We start from the raw sequence: 26,981 nt of genomic DNA on the forward strand, positions 1-26,981 counted from the left end.
CATTGTTTTTCTTCTTGGTATAGTGCACGCATATTTTTCTAGCTCTAGCACATCTTCTAAATAATAAAATACTCCATAAAAAATAAGTGTTAAAAAACAAATATATTACAAATAAGTGTTTCCGTAGCTAATAAAATGCATGTTAAAATCTATCCGCATAATATTTTTTGTGTTTGAACTTATTTGAAAGTTCTAAAAATATAGTGTCGACATGATAAGTCACAGCTATGATGCCTAACTAATCGGTCAAGAATATAAAAATAAATTTAATCATCAACAGGAATGAAAAATGCAAAAAAACAAAAAAAAACAAATATAGCATTATTATAGTTTTGATAATCGCTCAAAAATCGAAAATTAAATATTGGTACACATATAAGAATTTTTTTTTTTTTTTTTTTTTTTCTTTGCGACATTTTTGGCTGGTGGGGTAGAGGCGTGTCGGTATTTTGTGCATATTTGCATTTCCAAACCAATGCTGTTTTTAAATTTTGAGAGTGTGCTGTCCGAGCAAGGAAAGAGCAATATGTGTTTGATTACATTTTATGTTCGGTTTGCGTAAGGAAGGATTTAGCAGTACATGTTAAAATGCCAATAATTCTCAAACCTTTCATTAGAGATCACCGTTGTAAAAAATTAAGGGTTCCAGTATTTAATTTTAATAATATTGAGTGATTATCAAGACTTCAAAGAGCTTGTATATGGTTTTTAGCAGAATTGCATCCTGTGTGGAAGTTATGTATAGTTTATTTTTACTGGTGTATATAGGATAACATGCTGAATTGCTCCAAATAAGTTGCCATTATTTATTTAACATTTGGACAATTTTAAAGTTACCAATAGTTAAATTTCAAGATGGCCAAAAATTGGAAGAAGAAAAAAAAGAAGGAAAGAGGTTATGAAATGGCTTTCAGAATCAACACCACAAACCCCAGAAGCTGTTTTTAACATGTAGAGGTTTGAAGTGTTTATTTCGAAAGCCGTTCTTATTATGACGAGGTCGGGGTGTTTATACTAAGCTGCGTTTAGTCGTTAGAAAATACCTTATTGTATGCCATATAAACATTTTGTTAGATGTTAAACGATGCTGGGTAATATCATACAAAAATACCAAAATAACTTTCCCCAGACAAAAAAACAAAAAAAACAAATGAAAAACATATTTGATAAATTAATGAAAGAAACAAAACCTAAAAAAAAAGATAAATTTTTACATTAGGTCCACCTCCACAATTTTCTTTAAACTAAAGACTTTTTAAGGTTTTCGACTATGCTGAATAAGAAAATCTCATTTAAATTTTGCAGAGACAAGTAGTTTTTCGAGATATAAAAACCTGTATTATGCACTGTAATTCACTGGCCGCCATGTTTGTACATGCGTGTGATAAAGAAATCCACTTTTTTGTGACTGATGCAGTCCGACCCCCTCTCAATTTATTTATAGTATACGGAGTGGGTATGCTGACGACAAATAGCAGTTAAATTTGGGGCAAATATTTTTCAGCCTCCACCCCTACCAAATGGGGTGTTTATTCCAAAAGCCATTCTTAACATGGGTAGGTTGGGGGTGTTTATTCCGGAAGTCGTTGGAGCTAGACCTAATCTATATATATAAAAGCGAAAATGTTTGTGTGTGTGTGTGCGTTTACGTGTATGTCCAAGAAAGGCTTTTTTCCGAGAAGCGATCGGTCGCCTTACAACTTGTTAAAACTTTTCATATCGCGCCTAAGTGATGATATCTATGAGTTAACAACCAGGGTCGCCTGTCTATTTAATTTGCCCGACTTTTAAAAGATAAATATTCAACAATTTTCGATTGTCGCATGTGCATTAAGCTTTTTTGTAAAAAAAAAGAAGCAAACAGACTCGCGGTAAATAAAACTCTGCCCCGCACTCAAAGTTGACGTCATTAACTCGTCAAAAATGGGCACCTGCCAAGTCGCACGCATTTTTTTTCACACTTTATTATTTTCCAACTGTGTGTCAAGGCTTCATTTTTTTTTTTTTTTAAACAAACACTCGGCCAATGATTTACCCAAAAACACACACACTTGCAAACACCCGGGCAACACCGGGTACCCCCCGCTAGTCTATATATATAAAAGCGAAAATGTGTGTATGTATGTATGTTCGCAAAAGGATTTTTTCAGCGGCTTCTCGAAGCCGTCGCTCATTTTTAAAACTTTTTATATCACGTTAGGTAAAAACAAACAAACCGCAGAAAATGTTAACTGCTGAATAGCTATTGCTTACGTCATCGTAACGCTCGCACAAAATGTTAACTCTACGACTTCCACTTGACGTCATTAAGTGCGGGCACCTGTTAATTCTTTTCTTACTTAAATAAATTCAAACATCTTTCAGTAACTCATTCTGGCTGGCCGAGCGGTTAATATGTCGTGTTTTTTCATATTTTATTTTCCAACTTCGCCTCAGGACTTCAGGTTCGATCCTACCAACTTACCAAAACTTTTTTTACCCCTCCCCCCGGTTTCTTTTTGATTTAAGAGCACACACCACACACCTCGTAACACCCGGGCAACGCTGGGTACCCCCACTAGTCTATATATATAAAAGCGAAAATGTGTGTGTGTTTGTATGTCTCCTCATAAAAACTTTCGACACAGGCCACGGATTTTCACGAGATTGGTATCATTTTGAAGCCCGACGTCTTGGATGAGAAATATCGAAAAATTGGCGAAAAATATTAATTCCTTCATCCTAAAATGACCAGTTGTGTACAGGGAGGGGATAGCAAAAAATCGTTACTTCATTTTCCCTTTTCCACGACTACTGCGACGATGACGTTATGTTTGACCTAGAAAGCGTTGATGTTAGTTTGACTTGCTGGTTTTTTAAACATTTCATTTTATCAGTTCTTAGTTGTTTGTCACGTTGGCGTCGGTGTAACGTGTCAGGCTTTATTTTTCTGCCTTAGCCTCGAGGCTTCAGGTTCAAGCCTACCCTCCGACCAAAACTTTTTTTTTTCTTTTACACCTCTAAACACCCGGGCAACGTTTTTTTTTTTCTTTTAATTTAAACAGGTTTATTACTTCGCTTATTCTTTAATTTACCTCACACCCACACACACACACAGCATTGTTATCTTAAGATTTCAGGTTCGATCCGACAGGGTTATTTATGCCATTTTTTTTCTGTTCGCTGTTTTTTTTTTTTGTTTTGGCTTTTCCCATTTTTTAACATCGTTTTTTTTTATGACATTTAAACAGGGTTATTACTTAATCCCCCCCTCTACACACACCTACAAACACCCGGGCAACACCGGGTACCCTCGCTAGTGTAAAATAAATACAAAAAAAAAATAAAAACAGTTGGAAAAGAAAATAAATAAAAAAATAGTACAAGTTATAAATATATTAGTTGTTTTCATGGTCATTTTTGTTAATGACTTCTATTCACTCAGCTCTGTATAATCCAACGGCTTTCATTGTTTGCCGGGTGTTGGTGAGCAAGACACGTGGAAAAATGGGATCTAAACTGCAGAAGTACCAGTTAATGTGTATAATTAGATGTATACAAAGAAAAAAAATAAGAAAATATTAATCATTAAATCCCAACTAATGTATGTAATATTGGTAAACAACTAAAGAAAGAAGGAAAGAAAGAGATATGTGTGTTTTTGTATGGTTTAGTCTTAGCAGAGTAGCTAAACACTTACGTAAATGAGGTGGAAGATTGGTTCATTGTTGTTATATGTTGGAAATTAAGTGTCTAATAACTGAAATTGATGCCATGCGGAAGAATGTATGTCCTAGCGATGCCATATTGTAATGGTCTGTAGTGTTCGTTTGAATGATCTAATTCCGGAATAAGAGAATTACCAGACAACCAATCAGAGACAGCGGATTTTCCCAAGGGAGACTTTATTATTTTTTTATTCTATTACAGGAAAGTTAATGATGTATCTGTGTATCTATTAACCAGTTATGGGCGGTTTAGGAGTAGAATTTGTGAAACATATAGATTTCTTTCCATGCCGATTGGTGGCGGTGGTAGGACTAAATATTTAGAGAGAAAAATAGGTACGATTTAGTGTAAAAATGTTACAGTTGTGATGGTTTTGCTCCTAGGATGTAATGTAGTATTTTATCATAACGATTGAATGTGTCTAAAATGATGTCCAAAAGTTACATAAGATAGTGGCTAATAGCGGATTGAAGTATTGAATTTGTATGTGGCATCTGTTGCAAACCTACGATACTTTGGTCCAGAGGGGAATTTCTGCAGTCATTTTATTATATATGGAGATGAGACCGTTTATCCAGGCTAAAAGCCACTCGAGGATAAGTGTTAATGAGATTGATTAAATATTATATATATAAATTTATTAATTATCATGGGATAAGTTGATATTTCATGAATAATGGACTTATGCAAAAACTATAAATATAATTACATCTAACACATTATTGGGTAGCGATTTCTGGCAGTTATAGCTTCAGAATCATGACGTATACTTCTGTAACATACTTTTGCTAATACTTTTTTTTGTTATAAGTGAAGTGAGATGAAGTGAGGTACTTACATTAGTTGGCCGGTAAAAAAAAAAAAAAATAAATAAATAAAAATATTTGAAAAAAAGAACACATTTTATAGGGAGGTTGTAACTGTTTTACCTTCCTAATAAATTATAGCAGAGAACAAGGCACAAAAGAAACATAAACTCCTTTTAAACAATAACAATGAGGAGTATTTTATTTGTAGCAGGAACTGGCAGGTCAGGCTGTTAAAAGGGAAGAAGGCAAAGAAAGTTCTTTTAAGGTCGTTGAAGGTCAGTCAGTATCGTGTCATCCCTGGCTGGATAGCAGTTGTCTCTAATTGAGACCGTCAATGCTCTAATGAGATGTCTGGTGGACAGGTGATGAAAGAGGATAGATGTTCCTCTGCTGGCGGTCCGAATCTGACTGCTGATGTTCCCTTAAGACTTTTAGGGAGCAGATGAATCAATGCGCCCTGTTAGCTAATTGGTCAGCCTGTGGCCGGAGAACTCAGAGGGAGGGCATTGATTCACAAGAGAAAATAGTTCTCTGTGATTGCTACATCTGTTTGAAATGGCGTTTTTCTTTGTTTTTTTTTTTTTTGTTTTTTATTCAAGGAAAAAATGTTTGTCTTGGTTATTACCGGCGTGCAAAGGCTATAAAAATCATGTTAATTTTTTTATCAATATTACAATAAAGGAGTTTTGATCTGTTACTTTTCATTGTTTTTCACAGGGAACGGCTGATGCACAACGATCCTTACTTGCTGCTAAAAAGATGTGAGTATATTCTTATGTTACTATTCTTGTTTTTTTTCTTCTTATTGCAACCGAAATGCTTCAAAATTGTAGTGAGGCCATCGATTAAAATGGTTCAGGTAAAAATGTTCACATTCATGAATACACAATTAAGAACTGGAAACATTTCTTAAGATGAGTGTGGATTAGATTTTAAAAAAATGTTATTTATTACTAGCAGGGCAACTTGGTATTGCCTGGGAGGTGAAAGTGTAACATGTTTCTATTAAAACTTATATCTCTCTACTTCTTTCTGTCTTTCTTTCTCTTTCCTTCACAAAGAAAAGAAAACTTTGATACAAACTTAGATGAAAGAAAATAGTTATTTATTTTGTCTGGTTTCACAGTCATGCCACTGACACGTATTTACAACACATACATAATAATTTTGCTGTTTCTTGTAACATAGTCGCTGTTGGGTTGCAATAATTATTCTCTAAGCCTAACAGGTCGGTCGGCTCGCTTTTGAAAGGGTACGAGGGGAGTAGACATTGTGTGCTTGTTGAGTGTACGTTTTTTTTTCTTTCCCCCTCCTCTCCCTCTCTTTCTTCTTCGCTCAGCCATTCCTGGACACCCACACACATGCGCACAGAAAACTGGCCTTTATATGATATGAGTCCATACCTTCTTTCCAAACATTTAAAATGGCTGAAAAACTGATGACAGAAATTGGCCCGGTTGCCCCTGAAAATTTTTTATTTTAGATATTATTCATCCTAGGCAACACAGATGAAGAACATATTAATTTTGTGTGTATTTGTTTTATAGTTTTTGACTTTTAGCTGGACACACCCAAACATACACACATACAACTGCCTTTTCTATAATAGATTATTTTTTTACTTTTGTTTTCCCTCAAACAAGGTAAAGTGCCACTGAAGTATAAGGGGCTACTGTGATAGGGGCCAGATTCGGAGGGGAGTGCAACTTTGGTGAGGCATTGGGTAGCAAGGTGTTTGTTCGTATTGCATTTAAATTTTTGCATGTATGCATAGTCGGGAAAGCAGGGAGGGAATTCTAAAGGCAAGTGCTCCAAGGAAAGAAGCCATTAACGTAGAAAATATTTTGGCATCTGCGGACATCAACGCTGAAGGGGTAATATTTACATTGAGGGGGTACAAGTGCAGTAAGCTCATCAGAGAATATTCTGTGAAAGTATTTTTAAAACAACCCTAGGGATGAAATATTGCAGTGATGTAACAGAGGCTGAAACTTAGCAGACAATGTGGGATCTATTAGGCTAAATAATGTTTTGAATGGTATATATCTCTATATTAATAAGATTATCTGACAATTTCATGTATGTATGTATGTATTTCTTGCGTCAGTGTGATTTTGATAATTATGCACTAAATTATATTTTTTTATTTAATATTATCAAATATTTATTAAAATACAACGATGTAAAGCAAAATTTTAAAATTCCTATTTAAAAAAAAATAATTAATGGAATTAAATCTATCAGAATGCATTTTGTTCATGAAGAAAGGTAGCAAGTATTTTAATCTTTTGTCAATAATTAAAAAAAAAAAAGAATGAATCACTTTGAGACTTGAAAAAATAATTTGGAAGCTGTTATATCTTTACTTAAATAAGAATACAGCAAGAAACACGGGGTTATGGGTGAAAGACGAACGGGTTTATTTACAAGGGAATACATGTGACATAAGAGTTACTCGACTTCTTTTCTTATTTTCTTCCTTTCTTTTTTCCTTCTCTCTCAGTCATGTGAGAGGGTCAATATATCTATAGTTCATTTCATCTATGAAGGGGTGTTAGGTTATTCCATTACATCAAAAGCATTTAAAGAATGAGATTGATAATTTTCTGTAGCGCAGTGGTGGAAAAAAATTGAGCCTCCATGAAAAAATGCTGATGCAAAATTGCTTGAAATTAGGTTGTATGCTTGAAAAGTACCAACATATTTTACATCCAGACAACGCTGGGTTCACCTACTAGTTAGCAAATAAAATGGGACAGCTATAAAGTTTTTCTTGTTTCTTTTTGATTAAATCTGATGTTTATCTGCTTGTTTTTCAGATATTCTAATATTTCATTCTGTTGATATGTAACGTACGCTCTTTTTAACAAACAAGTCATAAATCACCATTTTGTTGTCGCACGTCTGGATCAAGTATTTAAAAAAATAAAAACTATCTCTCCAGGAATTGATACTTCTATTTCAGATAATGGAGATAAAAATAATTTCTCTGAAAGATTTTCAGCCTTGAACCAATTTTGAGGCTGACTCTTTAAATTCAAGCCTTTCTCTATTGTATTGTTATTGGTCCCCCCCCCCCTTGACAAAGGAAAGGTTGGACCTAGTAATTCACTCCCGTTCATTTGGTTGCACTTTTCTCAATAACCATGCCTTGGATTTAAAAAAAAAAATTTTGCACAAAGTTTAGTCATGGTGAAAGTAAATTTTTTTTGCCAGAACAAATTTTTCGGGATAACTCTGGTTGGCCCCCTGGGGGCCATTATAGGGGTAAAATTGCCCCCAAATCGTTTGTCTGTTCGTTTGCTCACACTTTTCTTAATAACCACGCCTTATTTATTTTTGAAATTTTGCACAAACATTAGTCATGGTGGAAGTAAATTTTTCACTTGTGGAAGATGATCATGCATGCTCAGCTTGTTTTTGTGGTAGGTGCTCGACTGAACTCCAATCTCTGGTTCCTCCTTGTAAAACATTCACAGGAAAAACTTGTCCAGCTACAACAACTGTAAATAAGTTTCCTTTCTTTCTCTGTGTACCTAAAACTAAACGAAACTTCCTTAAGCAGAGTTTCTTTCCAAGAACTACTCATCTTGGAAATATGATTCAACAAGGCAGCTACTTAGACTACCACATAGCTGGTGTCAAGTCCAATGTTAACAAATTCTTGTTTAGCCATACTTTTCATCATCGTTTTGCAATAGCAGTCGAAATGATGGAATTTGGTAAGCTTCATCATCATATGTTTGTCAATATGTGCACATGCCACCCACCACTATATACATCGGAAAGCAGGAGGACTGACCTGACCTTCCACCACTTATATACAGCACCTTGGTGGTAGTTTTAAATAGTCACCAATCTGGTACTGACAAGACTCAGAGTTGTTTAACTTTGGTGATCTGACCAAAACCAGTGTGCCCATGTGATTGCGCTCCAATCTCTGGTTACCCCCCCCCCCCTGTAAAACATTTACAGCTAAAACTCGTCTAGTTGCAATCAATGTAAATAATTCTCCTGTCTTCCTCTGTGTACTTAAAACTAAACGGAACTTTTATGAGCAGAGTTTCTTTGCCCCAAAACTATCTGTTTGTGGAACACAATATCACGGGGCTGCTTTCCAGTTGACTACAGCATGGTTGTTTTCAAGTCCAATGTTAAAAAATTCTTGTAGAACTGACTTTTTAAAAAATCAAATTTCTGGCCAGTCTCAACCATTGTCACCAATCTTTACATTGTTGTTTCACTGTCCGACTCATAAACCCATTAACCCTTATCCTTGAGTGGTATTTTTACCTTTATAAGTGACTAGCATGGGTGCCCAGCATTGCCCAGGTGTTTGGAGGTGTGTGCGTTGGGGTGGTAGATCAAAACAAAATGGAGACTAAATAATAAGCGAAGTAATAACCCTGTTTAAATATTAAAAAAAACGTTAAACTTGTTAAAAACAATCGGAAAAACAAAAACAAAAAAAAACAGCAAAAATAGTTATGAGAGGGAGATAGGCTTGAATCTAAAGCCTTGAGGTTAATAGTCTGATGACTTAGCATGATGCCACAAAGGTAGGGACTTGAGAACATCCGAAAATAAATGTTTAAAAATGCAAGTGGTTGAATGTCAACATATGATTTTCTAGGTCAAATATCATGCCGTAGTAGTAGTAGTAGTAGTAGTAGTAGAGAAAACGAATTCACAGAGTTTTGTAAGATAAAAGTCACTGAAATAAAAGATATTTATGATGTCATTTCGTAAATCGTAGATATTATAATCTAAGGAGTATATAAAAAGTTCTAAGACATAGTAACCCTCCGGAGAACTCCCTCCAAAAATGCCTTTGTCAGACATACAGAAAAAATGCACACACACTAACACACATTTTGCCTTTTATATATATAGACTAGCGAGGGGTACCCGGCGTTGCCCGGGTGTTTTTCGGGGTATGTGAAAAAACCTCGAAAATGTGAAAAAAAACAGGTGCCCGTGAAAAAAAAAACGAAGCCGTCACGACGCGCAGTTGGAAAATAGTAAAGTGTTAAAAAAAAAAAACAGGTACGCGTTTTTGATTGACGTGACGGCGATAGGTATTCAGCAATAAGCATTTTGTGCGGGACAGTTTTGAATGAGGTGAGTAAATCGGTTTGTTTGTTTTTAAAAACCCGCTCCCTGTTTATTAGGAGGGGCGAAATGAAAGCTACAGTCTGATATGACGAAGTCAACATTGAACAAACGTTACTTAGTTCTCTTGAGACAACTGGCTTTCGGCCTGTTGGATTTATTTGCTTCCCCCAGAGCAAATTAGGCACAAGGCCGTTTTTTAATGTGGAGAGAGAGGGAGGGAGGAGGGAAAGGGGGGACCAGCTCCCGAGAGGTGGGAAATGGGAGCTGGATAGTAACTGTGGTCTGTAGGGTAATCCCTACATTGACCAAGTTCAGATATGTGGTGTTACCCCCACATATGGTCTTTGCTGGTCATTGCTTGCAGCATCTGTTGGAACAGATACTACACTTTGATCTTGTCACCCAGGCCCCGGAGGGCGCGCGGGCAAGTGGCTTTGGGCCTGTTGTATTTATTTGCTCCCCCACCGAGCAAATTAGGCACAAGGCCAATTTTTATTGTGAGGAGTCAAGGGAGGGGGAAGGGAAAAAGGGGACCAGCTCCCGAGAGGAGGGAAATGGGAGCTGGTTAAAGGTCAAGCATGTGGGGTTGCCCCCACATCTGGTCTTTGCTAGTCCTAGCTAGTCATAGCTTGCAGTATCTGCCGGAACAGATACTACACTTTGATCATGTCACCCGGGCCCCGGAGGGCGCGCGGGCAAGTGGCCTTCGGCCTGTGATTAGAGTCGAGTTTCACTTTTTTTTATACCGAAAACCGAATGTAACGCGTGCCGATGCGGGAAATGTGGAATAATTAACGTTTGAAAGTCAATAAAATTAGATAGACAGGCGAGCTCCGTGGGTAACTCTGAGATATTACAATTTATAGATGATATAAAAAGTTTTAAGAAGTTGTGAACCGAGCAAGCACTTCTCTGAAAGAAGCCTTTTGTGGACATCGAGGAAAAGTGTACATACATACACACATACATTTTCGCTTTTATATATATAGACTAGCAGGGGTACCTGGCATTGTCTGGGTGTTTTGAAGTGTGTGTGCTCTTAAATAAAAAAAAAGGTTTTGGTAGGTAGTTAGGATCAAATCCGAAGTCCTGAGGCGAAGTTAGAAAAAAAAATGTGAGACGTTAACCGCTCGGCCAGCAAGAAAAAAATAACTGAAACACGTTTGAATTTATTTAAGTAGAATTGACAGGTGCCCGCTTAATGAGGTCAAATAGAAGTCGTAGAGTTAAGATTTACGACGACGTAAGCAATGGCTATCCAGCAGTTAATATTTTCTGCGGGACAGTTTTTAATGAGGAGAAAATCCAACTTTGAGGAGGAAAAGCAGCTTCCCCGTTTATTAGGGGAGTGTTATCCAAATGAAAGCAATCGGCTGATATGACGGTGAAAAGCAAACATTGACCAAACGTTTACATCGCTTTCTGGAGACCACCTGGCCAATTCGAATCCAGTTTCGCTTTTTTTATACCAAATAGCGAAAGAAACACGCGGCGATCTAAAAATCTGGAAAAAAAATAGCGTTTAAAAGTCAGGCAAATTAAATACACGCGCGACCCCCATTGTTAAGTCGTACATATTATCATCTAGACAGCATATAAAAAGTTTTAAGAACAAGTCAACTGACGGAGTGCTCCCTTGATAAGAGCCTTCAGCGGACAAACAGAAAAAGTGCACGCACATACATACACACACACATTTTCGCTTCTATATTTATAGATTAGCATGGATATCCGGCATTACCTGGGTGAAGAGAGGTGGTATACTAAGGATATTGAGAGCCCCCCCCCCCCCCAATGTTTCAATCAAAATAGTAGCGAGTTTCTGTGTGACAAAAAAAAAAAAAAATCACGCTTGTGTGATTAATAGTTTATCTATATTTTTTTGTTGGATAGCAAATAAACGCTCTGCTATTGAGAAATCGACTCTGAAACCACTTGGTCTTTTTTTTTCCTATGAAATCTTTCTTGAAGTTCATATATTAGATTCATTCCTCTTTCTGCTTCTCAAAGTCGCTTTTCTCTATGGCTTTAAACACTTTCTCATACCTGAGGCTATTCTCTATCTCTACAAGTTTAATATCAAGCAATGTATGGAATATTGTTGTCATATTTGGGTCGGTGAATCTCTGTCCCATTTGAGGGCTTTTAATAAATTGCAGAAACGTATCTGTAATTTGATTGGTCACTGCAAATCTTTCTTGTTCACTGCAACCTCTAATACACAGGCATGATGTTGCTAGTCTCAATCTTTTCTATAAATACTATTATGGCATGTGTTGTTCATTAATTCATTGTCTTGATACCCTGTTGTAATACTGCTTCCTATTCCAGTAGCTTCTTTCCAAGAACTGCAGCCTTGTGGAACTATCTTCCGGATGACTGTTTTTCCCCCCATACCTATAACCTTGATCTTTTCTATACTAAAGCCAATAGGCATCTCCTATTTTTTTTTTTTTTTTTTTGCAATAATCATCTTTTGTTGTTATTAACTCTTTACATCAAGTGACTTCACGCCTTGTATAAAGTAATTTCCATAAATAAGATTTAAAAAATCAGTAAAAGAAAACCTTCAGATTTGAACCATACAAAAGCAGGTAGGTACATAATTTGATGATAGAACAAAATAATTTTTATTATTTCATTCACTAGGGATTGTTCCTCAGGCAGACAAGATCACTTTTATATATATTGATCACTTATATATATATATATATATATATATATATATATAATCATTACAAGGTAGATAATTCTTAAATGAATAAACTTTCAACTTGAATTTTCTTTTTGTTAAAGACAACTTACACCCTATATTAAGCCGACTATATTGACGACTGACCTCATTTCTTTAAGATCGAATTGTATGCATGTACAGTATCATGCATAAAAAATTAATATCGAACATGATAATCTAACTTGAATTAGGACCGCTGTGAAGAAGATAGGCTCTCTCTACTGTGCTAGAAAGCTACTAACGCCTGAAAGTATCCTGTACCTCTATAAGGCCACCATTCGCCCATGTATGGAGTATTGTTGTCATATTTGGGCTGGTGCATCTGCTACTAGTCTCTCACTCCTAGACAAGGTCTAAAAGAGAGTCACCAACCTGATAGGATCTGAACTGTCATCTAAGCTGCAGCCTCTGTCCCACCGATGAAATGTTGCACCCTCTGCTTGTTCTACAAGTATTTTAATGGTGAATGCTCTGATGAACTGCAAGCACTTGTGCCCCCACGATGTAAATACTCTCGACAAATCCGACAAGCAGCTAAATCCCACCCCTACACAGTGGAGATATCTACATGTAGGAGAGCTTTCTACTCCAGTAGTTTCTTCCCCAGAACCGCTAGACTTTGGAATTCCATTCCGGCTCCCTGCTTTCCCAACTGTACTGACATGCAGAAGTTAAAGTGTAACGTGAACCGACATCTTACCACCCAACTCCCTACATAGTACTCCAGTAGCTTATGTCCCTGATAGTAACCCCCTACACCAAAGTGGTAATGTGCCTTGTTTGGGGTGAAAATGTAATAAAAAAAAATTAGTTTGGGGTGGGGGGAAACTTTTAATGACAAAGAATTATAGATTTATAAAGAAAAAAGATTAAATTTTTGTTATCTTATGTAGACACCAAATTCAGAATACTCCAAACGTATATATTGTCTGTTCTTTTTTTTTTTTACGGTTGTGAATGCTGCACAATCACCAACAGCACAAAGAAAAGACTGGAGGCAACTGAAACTTGGTTCCTGAGGAGAATTTTGAAAATATCCTAAACAGAAAAGAAAACAAATCAAGAGGTATTAGAAATGGCAAACATAGAAAGGTCTCTAATAAGAACAGTACGAAAAAGACAAATGAGGTTCATGGGCCATGTCTGCAGAAAAAGCGGAATAGAAAATAAGTAAAGAAACATTCATGTTATTTATTTAAAAACTATCTACTTTGTAATGATAATCTATATATATAAAATGACGTTATCTATTTGAGGAACGGTCTCTACTAAACTCCTTTGCCAATTTTTGATCTATCAACTTTAAACTTGGTACGTAGGGGATTTAAATATATGGAACAAAGCCAGTTTTGTCTTTGGCCGGTAAAAATAGCTGTTAATGAATCAAAATTGAAAAAAAAACTGGAACTTGGCAGGAGTAAGTTGACTGAAATTGCTCTTGTATACATGCGCAAATGCACATTTATACATTAAAGTTGATTAAATTTTAATGTTTTCTTATTCATCTGGTGATAGCTCAAGTGGTAATGACTAAGGATGGATCGCTAAATGTTTTGATTTCGATTTTAGCTGATGGCACCCAAGTCATTTTTTAAAACTTTTGAAATCACTATTATACATAGAGTACAACATAAAAATTAATAGAGTATTGACTCTATAACAATAAATACAAAATCTCCATAAATTAAAATATCAATATTTAAGCCTATTTTATGACCGGGCAGTACTAGAGGGGGGGGGGCACTACTATATATTGAGTACAATATAATAATCCATAGAGAATTGGCTCTATAATAATATGAAATTTGCATAAATTAAAATATCATATTTAAGCATATTTTATGACCGGGCAATTCCAAGTGGCCTGTTATTTAAAAAGAAAGAGTAATTTTTTTTTCATAATAGTATTAACCCTGACAGACATTTATTCTTTGCAAAGGAATACTATGATTAACAAATACTGTGGAAATTCCAAAGTGTCTTGCTAGTAATCTTCTTTGAATATCTTTGAAGTATCTGGTTATCTTGCAACAGTTTTCTACTTTTTAAGCATTTCTTTGCATTATTTGTTGAATTCTGTAAGATTTTTCAAGCTACATCAGATTAGGCAGACAACACTGTGTTGCATAGTATGGTCCTCCTCTCCATATTTTCAGATGGTTGGGTCAGTTTTGTAACCCCATCTGGTCATAGCAACTTTTGATCTCCTCATTCTTATTCTTGAGTGGTTAAGTTCTTACTACTGGAACCAGGGTGCTTCTGAACCTGGAGGAAGAATCTCAAGTGAAGATTCCCATTTTTAGTAGGAAAGGGGAATGAGGCATTGTCTAACCATCTGATCCACAGCTGTAGTGCGATCTCTTTCCGAGATGTTATTAATGGGTTTGACATTGCTGAGGAAGATTCTCCTTGACTTCAGTCATTGGATTGCTGATTCACGTCCATGAAGAAAATGGCGTTCATCACTGATAACTTTTGTGATCTCGACTCAGCTGGCAACTTCCCTGACAATTTCTATTCTGATATGCTACTAATAATCAAGACTGCAAGAATTGATAGAATTCAAGCAATAGATATGAAATACAGAAGCCCCTTTGATTGTATTGTCTATTTCAGTTCTATTTAACGAAATCCTCATCAATACCAACAAATTTTCAAAATGCACTTATTTTGTTTTTCTACTTTTGTCGTTCTAGAGAAAACTATGTCGCTGCTGTTGATGTCAATATGGGTTGCCCTAAAGAATTCTCAATTAAGGTAAGCAGACAATATATTTCCCAGAAATAAGGAACTCCTATCCTTTTGTGTTAATCCCATCTTATTTCACATATATATACTAGTAAAATACCCATTCCAGTATCAGTATAATAACTACATATAGTATTGGTTTTAAAAATTTTAATGTTTTTTTTTTTCTTTCTTTCTTTAGGGAGTATGGTACGGTTTTGATGATATTCCACCCTTCTCAATAATAAAATTTACAAAAAAAAAAAATGTATAGAATGTGACCATGTTATTCATCCTGTTGTCTAGAATATATATTTCATAATTCATAATAAGTTACAATAATCATTTTCAATTTTAATCATAAAAAGTTAAAAATTATACCTGATAATTAAATTTTTCTTTTTTTTCCTTCCTTTCTCTTTCTTGCTCCCTTCCTTTTCTCTACCTTTTTTTCTTGCTTCTCTCTTTATCTCCTATTAGTCATAATAATAACATATCAAAAAATTAGAAAAGTACATCTGATTTAAAAAACGGATAACATGCGATTAATCATACTGAAACCAGCAAGGTCTTAGTTTCGTAAATATTATGTTTCTAAAAACTTACAATTGGTTGATGGATTTAATTAAAATATAATGATTAAGGGTTAGAAATTATACCCCCTAGGGTTCCCTGATAATTAAATTGTTTTTATAATTCGTATAAACTTACTTCCAACTAGATCCAAAAATTTGTAACCTTAGAGTGCAGAGCTACCTCGCTTTTTTTTTTCCTGACAAAAAATGGCAACTTTAACAGATGACACTCAAAATGGGAACAATTGTCCAATAAATCTAAACGATGCAAACATTTATACCTCATCTAAAAAATGCAGAACTATAATAAGTTCAATAATTTAAAATTTTATATATTATTGATGCACAAATCCTTTTAAAAATGTATTACTTGATATAACTCCAAATTTTATTTTAAAAGTGCTTTGCAGGAAGTGGGTGAAGTTTGCAAAAAAATAAAAATAAAAAAATAATAATGCTAATTTTATCAAGTTGCCAAGATTCTATATTCCAAAATTCATAATGACCCATTCATTTGTTTAAGAGATTACTCGGGACATCTGATGTCGAACAGAACCCATTATTTAATCCACAAACATAGCACGCTTTCATTCCGTCAGTCATTAAGTAATTTGCAAATGTATTCTTCATATCACTCACACTGATAATTGAACCTTCAACCTCCAGAGGAGTGTCACTTAGAAGTGAATTTTACCTCATACTTTATACGTTATGTTATGAGTCTTTGTGAATTACTTAAGACTTCTACCCAGTCATAACTGACAAAATAAGATCATGCCACTGTGGGGATTAAATAAAGAGTTCCATTCTAAATTTCGCACTGATTCCTGAGTTTGTTGCGTTATTGAATCTATACATAATTTATGCAATATATACATCTGATAATTCTTTTGTCGTTATTCTCAAAATCAACACATAGACAAATTTATCAAAATATAAATTTTATTTACAATTAAGCTTCTTGTTCATTGATAAAGAGAAAGAGAGACACTAGTTGTAAGGGGTTGGTTGATGTGTGGCTTGATGTGTCGAGATGTCAATCAAGCTTGCCACTATGTTTGCCCTCTTTTGCTTTCTGTTATTTATTTTTCTCTTATACAGTCACAAATCGACATTCTTGGAATTGTAAACATCAAGATATTACATTCTTTTCTATTTTGCATTGTGCAATTCATAACTTCTCACCTTGGAATGTAAACAGTTCTTTGTTTTCATTTAATTACAATTTTGGTCATTTTTATGGGACACAAAAATGTAGATCAACTCCATCTGGAATGTGCCTGTGCTTTCAAACGTGCATCACCATGTCTCTACATCCAACAAGTTGAACAGAAAGATTCCCAAGTTCAACAAAATATACACAATGAAATGTAGTGAAAATAACACTCTATATGAGAACAGTAGTCTGAATAATACAAATGATAGAAATTATCAATCCTCATCTCAAAAATTCAGGAATGTATTATTTATTGAAATATTATCAGCAAATAAAACTATTTGTGTAATGTTTTATCGTTAAAGGATAATGTCACACATGGTTGTTTTCATAATGTCACACATGGTTGTTTTCATAAATGATCAGTAAAAACCAGTAAAACAAAAGTCTGTACATTCTGGTCTTTCATAGTCGCTTTTTGTCGTCGGTTCATGACTATCTATCATATCTATACTCCTATAAATTTTTTTTTTTTTTTTTTTGTGTAGTGATATTCATATTAAAAATTTATTTTTTATTTAAAAAGAAAATACAACTTTGTTATATAAGGGTTGTAGAATTGCATTCATCTGCAAAAGATCTAGCTAATTTGCATATTCTTTTAAACATTAATTTTAATTAATTTCCTATTAGTTTTTTCTGTTTTCTTATGGGATAATCATCTTTAGTTAACTATTACGTGTAACTTTCGAAGCGGATTATAGTATTAATATATAGATGATAATAATAATAATAATAATACCTTATCAAATCAACAGAAAATAAAGAAGTAATTAGAATTTAATAATTCAGATATTCTATATGATTTATACTTGCGTAATATTTCCATGAAAAGGTTAGTAAACACAAACTTCTTTCTATATATATATATATATATATATATATATATGTGTGTGTATATATATTTGTTTAAAAAATTTTGCCTACCAAACTCCTCTGCCAATATTTGGTCTACAGACATGAAACTTCATATATAGGGTATTTGAACCCATACAAAACTTTATATTTTGATTTTAGCCGGGGAAAATCAGTGCAAAAGTATGAAAATTAAAGAAATGCAATTTACCAGGTGAAGATCGAATGACGACATTACGAATATGCATGCATAACATAATAGCTATTGGTTCATGTTTTAATTTTTAGCCTTGCAGTAGACATGTCTTTATAGCTCAGGCATTAATGTCAAAGGAAAAAGTAAATCGTAAGCTAAACGTTTTGGTTTTGATTCCCGGTGGTGGCGCCCGAGTCATTTCTTTAAAAAACTTTTTAAATCATGTTTTAATTATTGAAATTCTTTGAGATGAGTCATTTGTACATTTACTTTATCCTCAACTTTTATAGTTGTTGTTTCATGACGTTTTGGCCAACTATTTCTTTGGCCTTCTGGGCCCATGGCACAGCGGATAGAGACGTTGAATGAGCATTGTCTGAAGATAGTGGTTTCAATCCTACCCAAAGCCAGCCAGAGGATTGGTTGGCGAAAACGTGGTGAGACGACAACATCTATGGAAGGCAGTAATTACTGAAGATACAGTTAAAAAACTTAGCATTCCTATCCCGTCGCGGTTACCACCTGACGAACGCCAGATGAATAGTTGGCCGAAACGTCGTGAAACAACAACTAAAAGATGAGGATAATAGTTTGCAAATAAATAAATAAAATTTTTAAATCATTGCTATATATTGGGTCCAATATAATATAATAACAAATATGAAATCTGCATGAATTAAAATATCATATTTAATATCATTTAAGCATATTTTATGACCGGGCAGTCTGCTAGTATATATATATATATATATATATATATATTTGAATATTTTTTGAGAGGTACAGAACTTTATTATAGATAAATATAGACAAAGTTTTAACATAATGAAGCTAAAAAAATAAAAGGTGAAAGAGAGCTAGCTTACCAATCTTGTACCTAGCTCAACAGAACTAAATCGATGTCTAATTACGATTTAAAAGAAAATATAAAATGTAAATATGGCGGGGAACACAAGAAAAAAAGAATGAGGGGGGGGGGAATTAATCGGGGAAAGACCGAAATAGAAACCACATTAAGTTCCAAAAGATTTTCTTTTTGCTTGCAAAGGAAAAGCTCTAAAAGACTCAATATAAATAGTTTCTAAAATTTTTAAATGAAATAATGAGTGTGACTTGCTGGGAATGGAGAACAAGTCAACACTGAATGTGGAAACACAAACACAGCTATTTAATAAGTGTTCACAGATGGCTGAACTGTATGTATTATTCAAAACATCTGATGATAAAAATTTTCCATCAAGAATTTTAGCTAGAATGTGTTGTATCACATGGGAATCCAATCTCTGCGATACCCATCCAATGTATTGCGAACCGCAAATACATTTAAATAAATAAGCAATAGAATAAAGTGGAGCTCTTCCTGCCTCTATTTCAAATTTATTTAACTTAAGACATAATTATGAAAACACAAGAGACTTGCTGAATTTCCAAAGTTTCATTTAGAGAGAGTGAGAAGGGGAGAGAATACTTACTATGTAACTAATTAATTCCTTAACTTAATTTTCTTAATCTTAAGGATGAATGATGCACAGGCAGAGTCTTGAGACAACATTCACTTAGATTTCTACATTATTTTCACATTCTTTTCACTTAACTGCCAATGAAAGACTGACGAGAAAATCTCTTTCTTGCTTGAACATGTGATGTCATCTCTATCATCATACTATTCGAACCTGATATATACTAATGCATGTGACCTTTGCTAGAATTCATACTAGTTAACTTAATCGCTACTTAATGTTGTAGGGTCCTAATATATAACCTTTGTTGCTTACTTTTATTCTGTTGAGAATCCATTGAAAACAAAAAAAATATCTCAACATCTGGATTCTCAATTGATTTCGACTGTGTTATTTATACTTTTGTAATTAAGTCTTTTCAATTTCAATACAGAAAATGAGTCGTCACAATATTGGTAATGGTTTTCTTATTGCGCAGTGGGATGGAAGTGGAAGATTAGTATGGCCATTTCTGATAGAATTGATTTTATGGATTTTTTAATGCTTTTAAGGTCTGGCTAATAAGTTTCTACGTCATACTTATTCTTTATACGCTTTCATTTTTTTTTTTTTTTTTCATTTTTTTTTTTTGGCTTAGCTGATAAACATCTGCCAGTGAATTTAAAGATTTCTAGTCCTTGTTTACATTGATTTTTTTTTTTTTAAACCAACACATTTCAGGTGAAAACATTATTGCATGTGTTATGGCGGAATTTTTTTAAATTCCAAAACTTACGAAAAATGATCCAGTAGAAAAATAATTACAAGTAACAGTAGATTTTATCGAATTATCAAGTTTTATCGTATGTTTTAATGTAGACGAGTTTTGCAACCAATGACAAACAAGGGGGAATAACCCTTGACTTAAATTAAGGGTTTACCATATTTAAACAGCAATTGTGTAATTGTGGCTGATTTAAAAAAAAAAAAAAAAATTTAAAATACTTCTAGCACATCATCTACTGGATCATTTTTAGAATTTTTACACAAGTAGGAATAATGTTTTCATCTGAAATGTGTTGGTTTAAAAAAAAATCACTAATCTAAACAAACATTATATTCAATAAAGAAAACGAAAACATTTTTCTTTTGTTTAAAAAATTTTTTTTTAAATTTATTTTGTTTTAATAGAAATCGCTCCAGACAAGGCATGAAGCCACTTGATTTAAGGAGCTGAAAAAAGAAAAGAATCTACTTTAAGATCAAAAACTAGTCAACAATACTTATGAGGTGAATAGATTTTGACTCAGAAAACAGCAATTCTTTTTCCTTTGTTAGAAACATCACTCATGGAATGTGAGGAGTAAAGGACAAAAAAAGGGGAGTGAATGTTACGAGGCTGCCGAAAATAATTTAAATTGTCAAGCTTTTATTAGTTTTAATGTGATATATAAAGTTCAAAAGAAACACTCAACGCAACATTTTTTTTTTTTTTGCACTATAATTTATTTTGTGTCTGAGCGGGACTTTTTATTTACATTTTCATTGGCTAACCACTTGTTTCCTGGAAAATGAGAATGACTTGGGAATTTTAAGGAGGTGGATATTGTCCCCTTAGGGAAGAGTAAACAAATAAGTCCTGAGAGAGATACTATATCTCCTCCCTCTTGCTAATCACTTAGTCAATAATCTCTTAGTCAACATGCTTGCTCTGTATTCCATTGAGCTATTTCTCTAGATTTCTTACCAAAAACACTACATTCTTCATGGATCAAAAAAAAAAAAATCTTCTCCAAACCTAATCTAGAACAACATAAAACTAATCTTGTATGCTCTGTGGAAATTATCTTCCTCCATCTTTCTTTCCTTCTTTCTCCTGTCTCGGTTCTTCCTTCCTTTCTTCTTAACCCCTTTCCTACCCCCTTCCCTAGCTTCCCCCTTTTTTTTATGTCACCTGACTCCCTTATGTCCGTTGATTGGATGAGACGTTTTCGTGCTAAATTGGAGCACGTGTGTGATGTTTTTGAGTTAATTCGACAGTTGTGGAGAAGGCGTCGTCGAGACATCAACTATCGAAAGTATTCCCTGACGGTCTCGGATAAAAGGGGATGCCTGGAAATTTACTAAGGCGTTGAACAACTCTGTCTTGACGAGACATTAAAGTCGTTGAAAAAAAAGAACCAAGAGAAGAAAATTCGCCACTGAAAGTTTTCTAAGACACTTGAAAACTGAATATAATTATTGAGATAAAGATAATTGAAGTTTTGAGAAGAAAATTCGCCGCTGAAAGTTTTCTAAGACACTTGAAAACTGAATATAATTATCGAAATAAAGATAATTGAAGCTTTGAAAGGAAAATTCGCCGCTGGGAAGTTTCGAAGATACTTGAAAACTCAAAAATATTCTGCCTCCATGGGCTTTTAACCTTTGCTAAAAGGACTACGGAAACGAATTTCCAGGAAAGGGACTGACAAGAAGAACTTTTTAAACAACACAAACTCAGAAAACAAAAGCCCCAAAAAACGAACTTTCTAAATGTTCCATTCGAGAAAGGGCGCCCAGAAGCTTCCAGTAAGTGCTCCCCTCCTTTTTTTCTTTCTTTCTTCCTCCTTCTCTATCTCTCTTTCCTTCTCTTTCCCTTCACTCTCTCCCCCTTCGGTTACTACTACAAGATTGCTTGTAAGCCAGATGGACATTTTTGGCAGCCCATAGAGGTCACGAACCTTTCCTTTTGATATCATATTTAATAAATTCTATTTCTCCTATCTTTCTCTTTTTGTTTGTTTTCTTCCTTAAGTTTCAGAGTTTAGTAGTAACGATTAATTGATTAAGAAGAATTGCCTTCCACGGGAAGAAGTGGATAATAAAATTTCTTCAGCTCATGACTCAGAAATAAGATAAAAATAAAAATGTACAAAAATAAAAAGGAACACCAGAATGGGTAGAGGATGCGACAATTAGATAAAGGGCCAAGGAATTATCAGAATTATTAGCCTATAGAATAATTTATTGGACCTCTCATACTCGTATCGAAAACAAAATAAGGCAATTTAACGTAACTAATTCCTTTAATGTAAGGGAGATAATTAATTCCTTAAATGTAAGGGAGATAATTAATGTACCTTATAAACAGGATTATTTCTCTAGGATCAATTAGAAGAATACACTATTAGTGGCCTGGCAAGGCTACAGGGGAGACAACCAAGCAAAAAAAAAAACAAAAAAACCCCAAGCAAAATTCATCCCAAAGCAGCAAAACTAAAGCTGACTTTCCAGAACACTATATATACAAATGTAGGCAAATTTGGCCATATTTTATTGGTTTGAAAATATAGGTTGTTTTTTACCAATTGTCATAAAATTTTATAATCTTCAAAAAGCCTGCAAATTTTCATGTAGTTTTGTCTCCAAAGATATGAACATTTCACTATTCAATTTGGCTACGAGTATGTGTGTGTGTATATATATATATATATATATATATATATATATATATATATATATATAGCAATACATGGCCATTAAAACGTTTTGGATAATCACAGATTTCAAGGGGTTTCTGCTAAAATAGTCATATTTTAAAAACCAAAGCACTTTAAGTCTTCAAAATACCACCGTTTTGTTCAGAAATGAATATACTTTCAAATGAATTAGTAAATAATAACATACATTATATATTTTTAGAGTTTTAAGCAAATAAAGTGATAAAAAATTGAACATCATAAAACGGCATTTTCGGTAAGATTTTGTACCCCCCCCCCCCGATTTCTAAACATTCATACCGTGTTTCTGTTAAGAATTTTTTTAATGAAATTTGGAAATTAGCCAAAAGAGATGTCATTTTTAATAATTTCGAGTGTCCGAAATTCATTTGACCATTTACATAGATGTTATTTGTTTATTTTCGTTTTTGCAATACGTTTTTAAATAAATTCAATTATTTATACGAAAATGCATTTTTACTTAAATGCGAGTTGGGAATATTTTTCCCTTTTACCAAATTGGTACCCCCAAATGTGGAGCGGCATATATATTGTTTTTAAAATATAATTATCCACTGACACATGTTTTGTTGTCCATGACTCATCAGAGTGGCTGAATCTAGTGAGATTCGAAATCGGGACCCCATGGAAATAAGCCTAAACTTTTACCACTAGTCTATCTCCCACGGCTGCTTGGATATATCGTGATTTATGTAGATGTTATTTGTTTTTGTTTTTACGATAACGGTTTTGAATGAATTCAATTATTTATACAAAAGTGCATTTTTACTTAAATGCAAGTTGGGAAAATGACAAGACACATGTCAGTGGATAATTATGTTTTAGAAACAATATATATGCTGCTCCCTATTTTGGGGTACCAATTTGGTAAAAGAGAAAATTATTCCCAACTTGCATTTAGGTAAAAATGCACTTTTTGTTTTTACGATAACGGTTTTGAATGAATTCAATTATTTATACAAAAGTGCATTTTTACTTAAATGCAAGTTGGGAAAATGACAAGACGCGTGTCAGTGGATAATTATGTTTTAGAAACAATATATATGCTGCTCCCTATTTTGGGGTACCAATTTGGTAAAAGAGAAAATTATTCCCAACTTGCATTTAAGTAAAAATGCACTTTCGTATAAATAATTGAATTCATTCAAAGACGAATCACAAAAAAAAATAAATAACATATAGATGGAGGAAGTGAGGAAGCATGGCTTTGGAAATCCTTTTACCTGAATACGATGTCCAGCATGTTAAAAATATACCTTTTGTTGTAAAAATCTAATTGATAAACATTTGAAGAAGTTGGTGGGGACAGGATATTTTTAGGGAAACATAAATCGTAAAATTGCCACTCATTAATGAAACAGCTGTAATGGAAAAATCCAGGAAATAAACGAAGGTTATAAAAAAGAAAACATGAGTCTTTGAATTTTCAACAAAATTTTGCACTATATATATATATATATACATACCACCTGTTGTGGTAATTTTATAAATTTCTAAATCTCAGCGACTATTGATCAGAATTTAACAAATGAAGGCTTGTTGGAAAGGTGAATAGTGTAGAGGGTTAGGGCTATGTGACATTTGCCCTTATGGTCACACATTAAAGGGAGACTAAAACTTGCTGCTATGGTTTCAAATGATCTGAAATAACATAATTTTCCCTTTTACATAAAGTAAATTTCACAGTGTATAAGGATTTGATACTGGAGATATTCATAATCGTACCTTCTTTCCAAAAGAGGGGAGACATAACATATGAGAAATATTTGGAATCAAGTCTTCCCTTGCTGTTATTTCAGATCATTTGAAATCATAGCAGCAAATTTTGTCCCCCCCCCCCCATCAAGGCCAGAGATTTGGGGGAAATATATATACGGCATAATCACGTTGACACACCAGTTCTCGTCAGATTAGAAATTGATTAGTTTTGTACTTATATAACTTGAAAATGTCTCTCAGTTTTAACCCCAATTTACATGCAATATATAATAATTATTAGTTAAAATCAACTAAGATACTTTTTCTATATAATTTTTTTTAACGTGTAATTAAAAAATGAATCTTATACAATTTAAGTATTGTTTTTTTTTTTCATAAAGCAAGATGGCCACTAGAAAAAAAAAAAAAACTGTGTATTTTTTTTTTTGTTCTTCCCAAATAGGTATTTTTGAGATTTTTTTTTTTTTTTTTTCTGATGAGTCCACAGAAGGAAATATTCAATTTTACCGTACAAATATCGAGTGTTCCATGTGAACAAAACAGATCTGTAAAGTATCGCAAAGTTTATATTTTGGGGGGGGAAAAAAAAATGATTTGTAAAATGAATAAAATCCTGGACTTTAGAATACAGAAAAATTGTTATTTATTCGTAGACATATATTTTAGACGTGAAGGAAAAACTTTATGAAATAATCATTTATATACATTCCAAGAATTCAATATAAACAATAATTTTGTGTACAACTGTTTCTGCACAGAGAATAGACACCAAATTCCAAATTATTATATAGCATCAATGATCCATATGAAGGCATCAAACAGTCAAATTCAGATATAACGATACACCAACATGATAATAATTCAAGGTTTGGTTTGATTGTTTTGTTTTACAGTATATCAACCCTTTTCAGGTTATTTAATGCTGAATCTGATCATTTTTGTACAAGTTTTTATATCCATATTTATTCATGATGTTTGGTTTAGTTGTTTATTCTATAATGTATTTTCAGGTTATTTAATGCTGAATTTGGGTCATTTTGATAAAAGCTTTTCTGCTTCAAGAAAATTGTTTTTTGCTTAGGCTTTGCAGAACAAGAGCAAGTTTTGCAAATAGAAACGAATAAAATAACCTCAGTGTTTTGTACATTTTAGGCCATAATACCGATATCTTCAGACAGTCTGATCTGGTAAAACCAGATAACACTATTTGAAAGAGGATAAAAATTAAATTGAAAAATCAATTTTGTATACTAGAAAAAGTATACTTACCGGAGTCGCACATTTCTGCTTGGCCACGGGGGCACCTTTGTGGCCTTCAGGCCAAGATCAAAGTGTAGTATCTGTTCCGGCAGATGCTGCACTTAAGATGATTTGTGCCAGTCAATGGAGGGGAAACCCTCTATACTGGGACAATTATTATTTTTGGTAACCAGAGTGCCCCCTTTTTGCCTACTTTTAGGGGAGCTGGTTTTTACCTCACACTAAAAACGGCCTTGTGCCTAATTTGCTCAGTGGGGGAGCAAATAAATACCATCTGTTCCGGCAGATGCTGCAAGCAAAGACCATTGCCCTTGTGGCAATCTTCTGGTCCATGTAGGGGCAACCCTACTTGGCCCAGCTGACAAATCACTATCCAGCTCCCATTTCCCACCTCTCGGGAGCTGGTCCCCTTTTCTCTTCCCCCTCCCCTTCACTCCTCACTTTAAAAATCGGCCTTGTGCCTAATTTGCTCGCTGGGGGAGCAAATAAATATCACCTTTTCAGGTTATTTAATGCCGAATCTAGTTATTTTGGAAATAGTATTCATGTTGCATTCGGTTATTTAAACTCATTTGTATCTTCAATCGCTAGTTTGTAGTGCTTCGTTTGGTTTGGTTGTTTTATAGTGGATTTTATGTTTTTTGTTCCTTGCCCTGCAGAACATGAATGAGTTTTGCAATGGGAGAGGGAAAAGGATTACAGTATTAGTGTTTGGTACATTTTAAGTTGGAAAACCAGTCAGGAAGTGAGGGAAATAGAAAGAGAAAGGGGAAATGGGAAGAAGGGGAAGGGGGGAAAAGGTGGGTTGTTTTTGGTTTTGCAGTGCAAAAGGAAGTATAAAAACAAAAGGCATCAATAATGGGTGTATTTTGTCGCAGGAAGCCAATATCTTCAGAGTCTGATCTAGTAGCACCAGGTTTACAATTCAAAGATTTTTATGAAGCAAATATATCAAACATAGAATGGGACGCAACAAGTAAAATAAAGATTGTTCGTATTACATGTGTCCATATTGTTCATATTACAAATTATTATTATCTATATAATATTGTTTGTTACTTCCTTAATTACTCTGTTCACTTTGCTTTGAAAAAGGCCAAACTACTTTTAAAAAGGCCAAATTTG

General features: G+C 34.0%; 1 protein-coding gene across 3 annotated transcripts in view; it reads left to right on the forward strand.

Annotated features, from left to right (window-relative positions):
- LOC145297716 (tRNA-dihydrouridine(20) synthase [NAD(P)+]-like) overlaps positions 1-26,981 on the forward strand; it is a 255,634-nt gene that overhangs the window by 55,036 nt on the left and 173,617 nt on the right. For all 3 annotated transcript variants that reach the window (XM_080143929.1, XM_080143926.1, XM_080143927.1), the window contains 2 exons: positions 5,235-5,278; positions 15,063-15,123. In XM_080143929.1, coding sequence (XP_080000055.1) covers positions 5,235-5,278; positions 15,063-15,123 — 105 coding nt within the window. The remainder of the gene's footprint in view (positions 1-5,234; positions 5,279-15,062; positions 15,124-26,981) is intronic.

The sequence above is a fragment of the Euprymna scolopes genome, chromosome 18, assembly GCF_053919585.1.
Source record: "Euprymna scolopes isolate OS-2025 chromosome 18, ASM5391958v1, whole genome shotgun sequence".
NCBI classification, from domain to species: Eukaryota; Metazoa; Mollusca; class Cephalopoda; order Sepiida; family Sepiolidae; genus Euprymna; species Euprymna scolopes.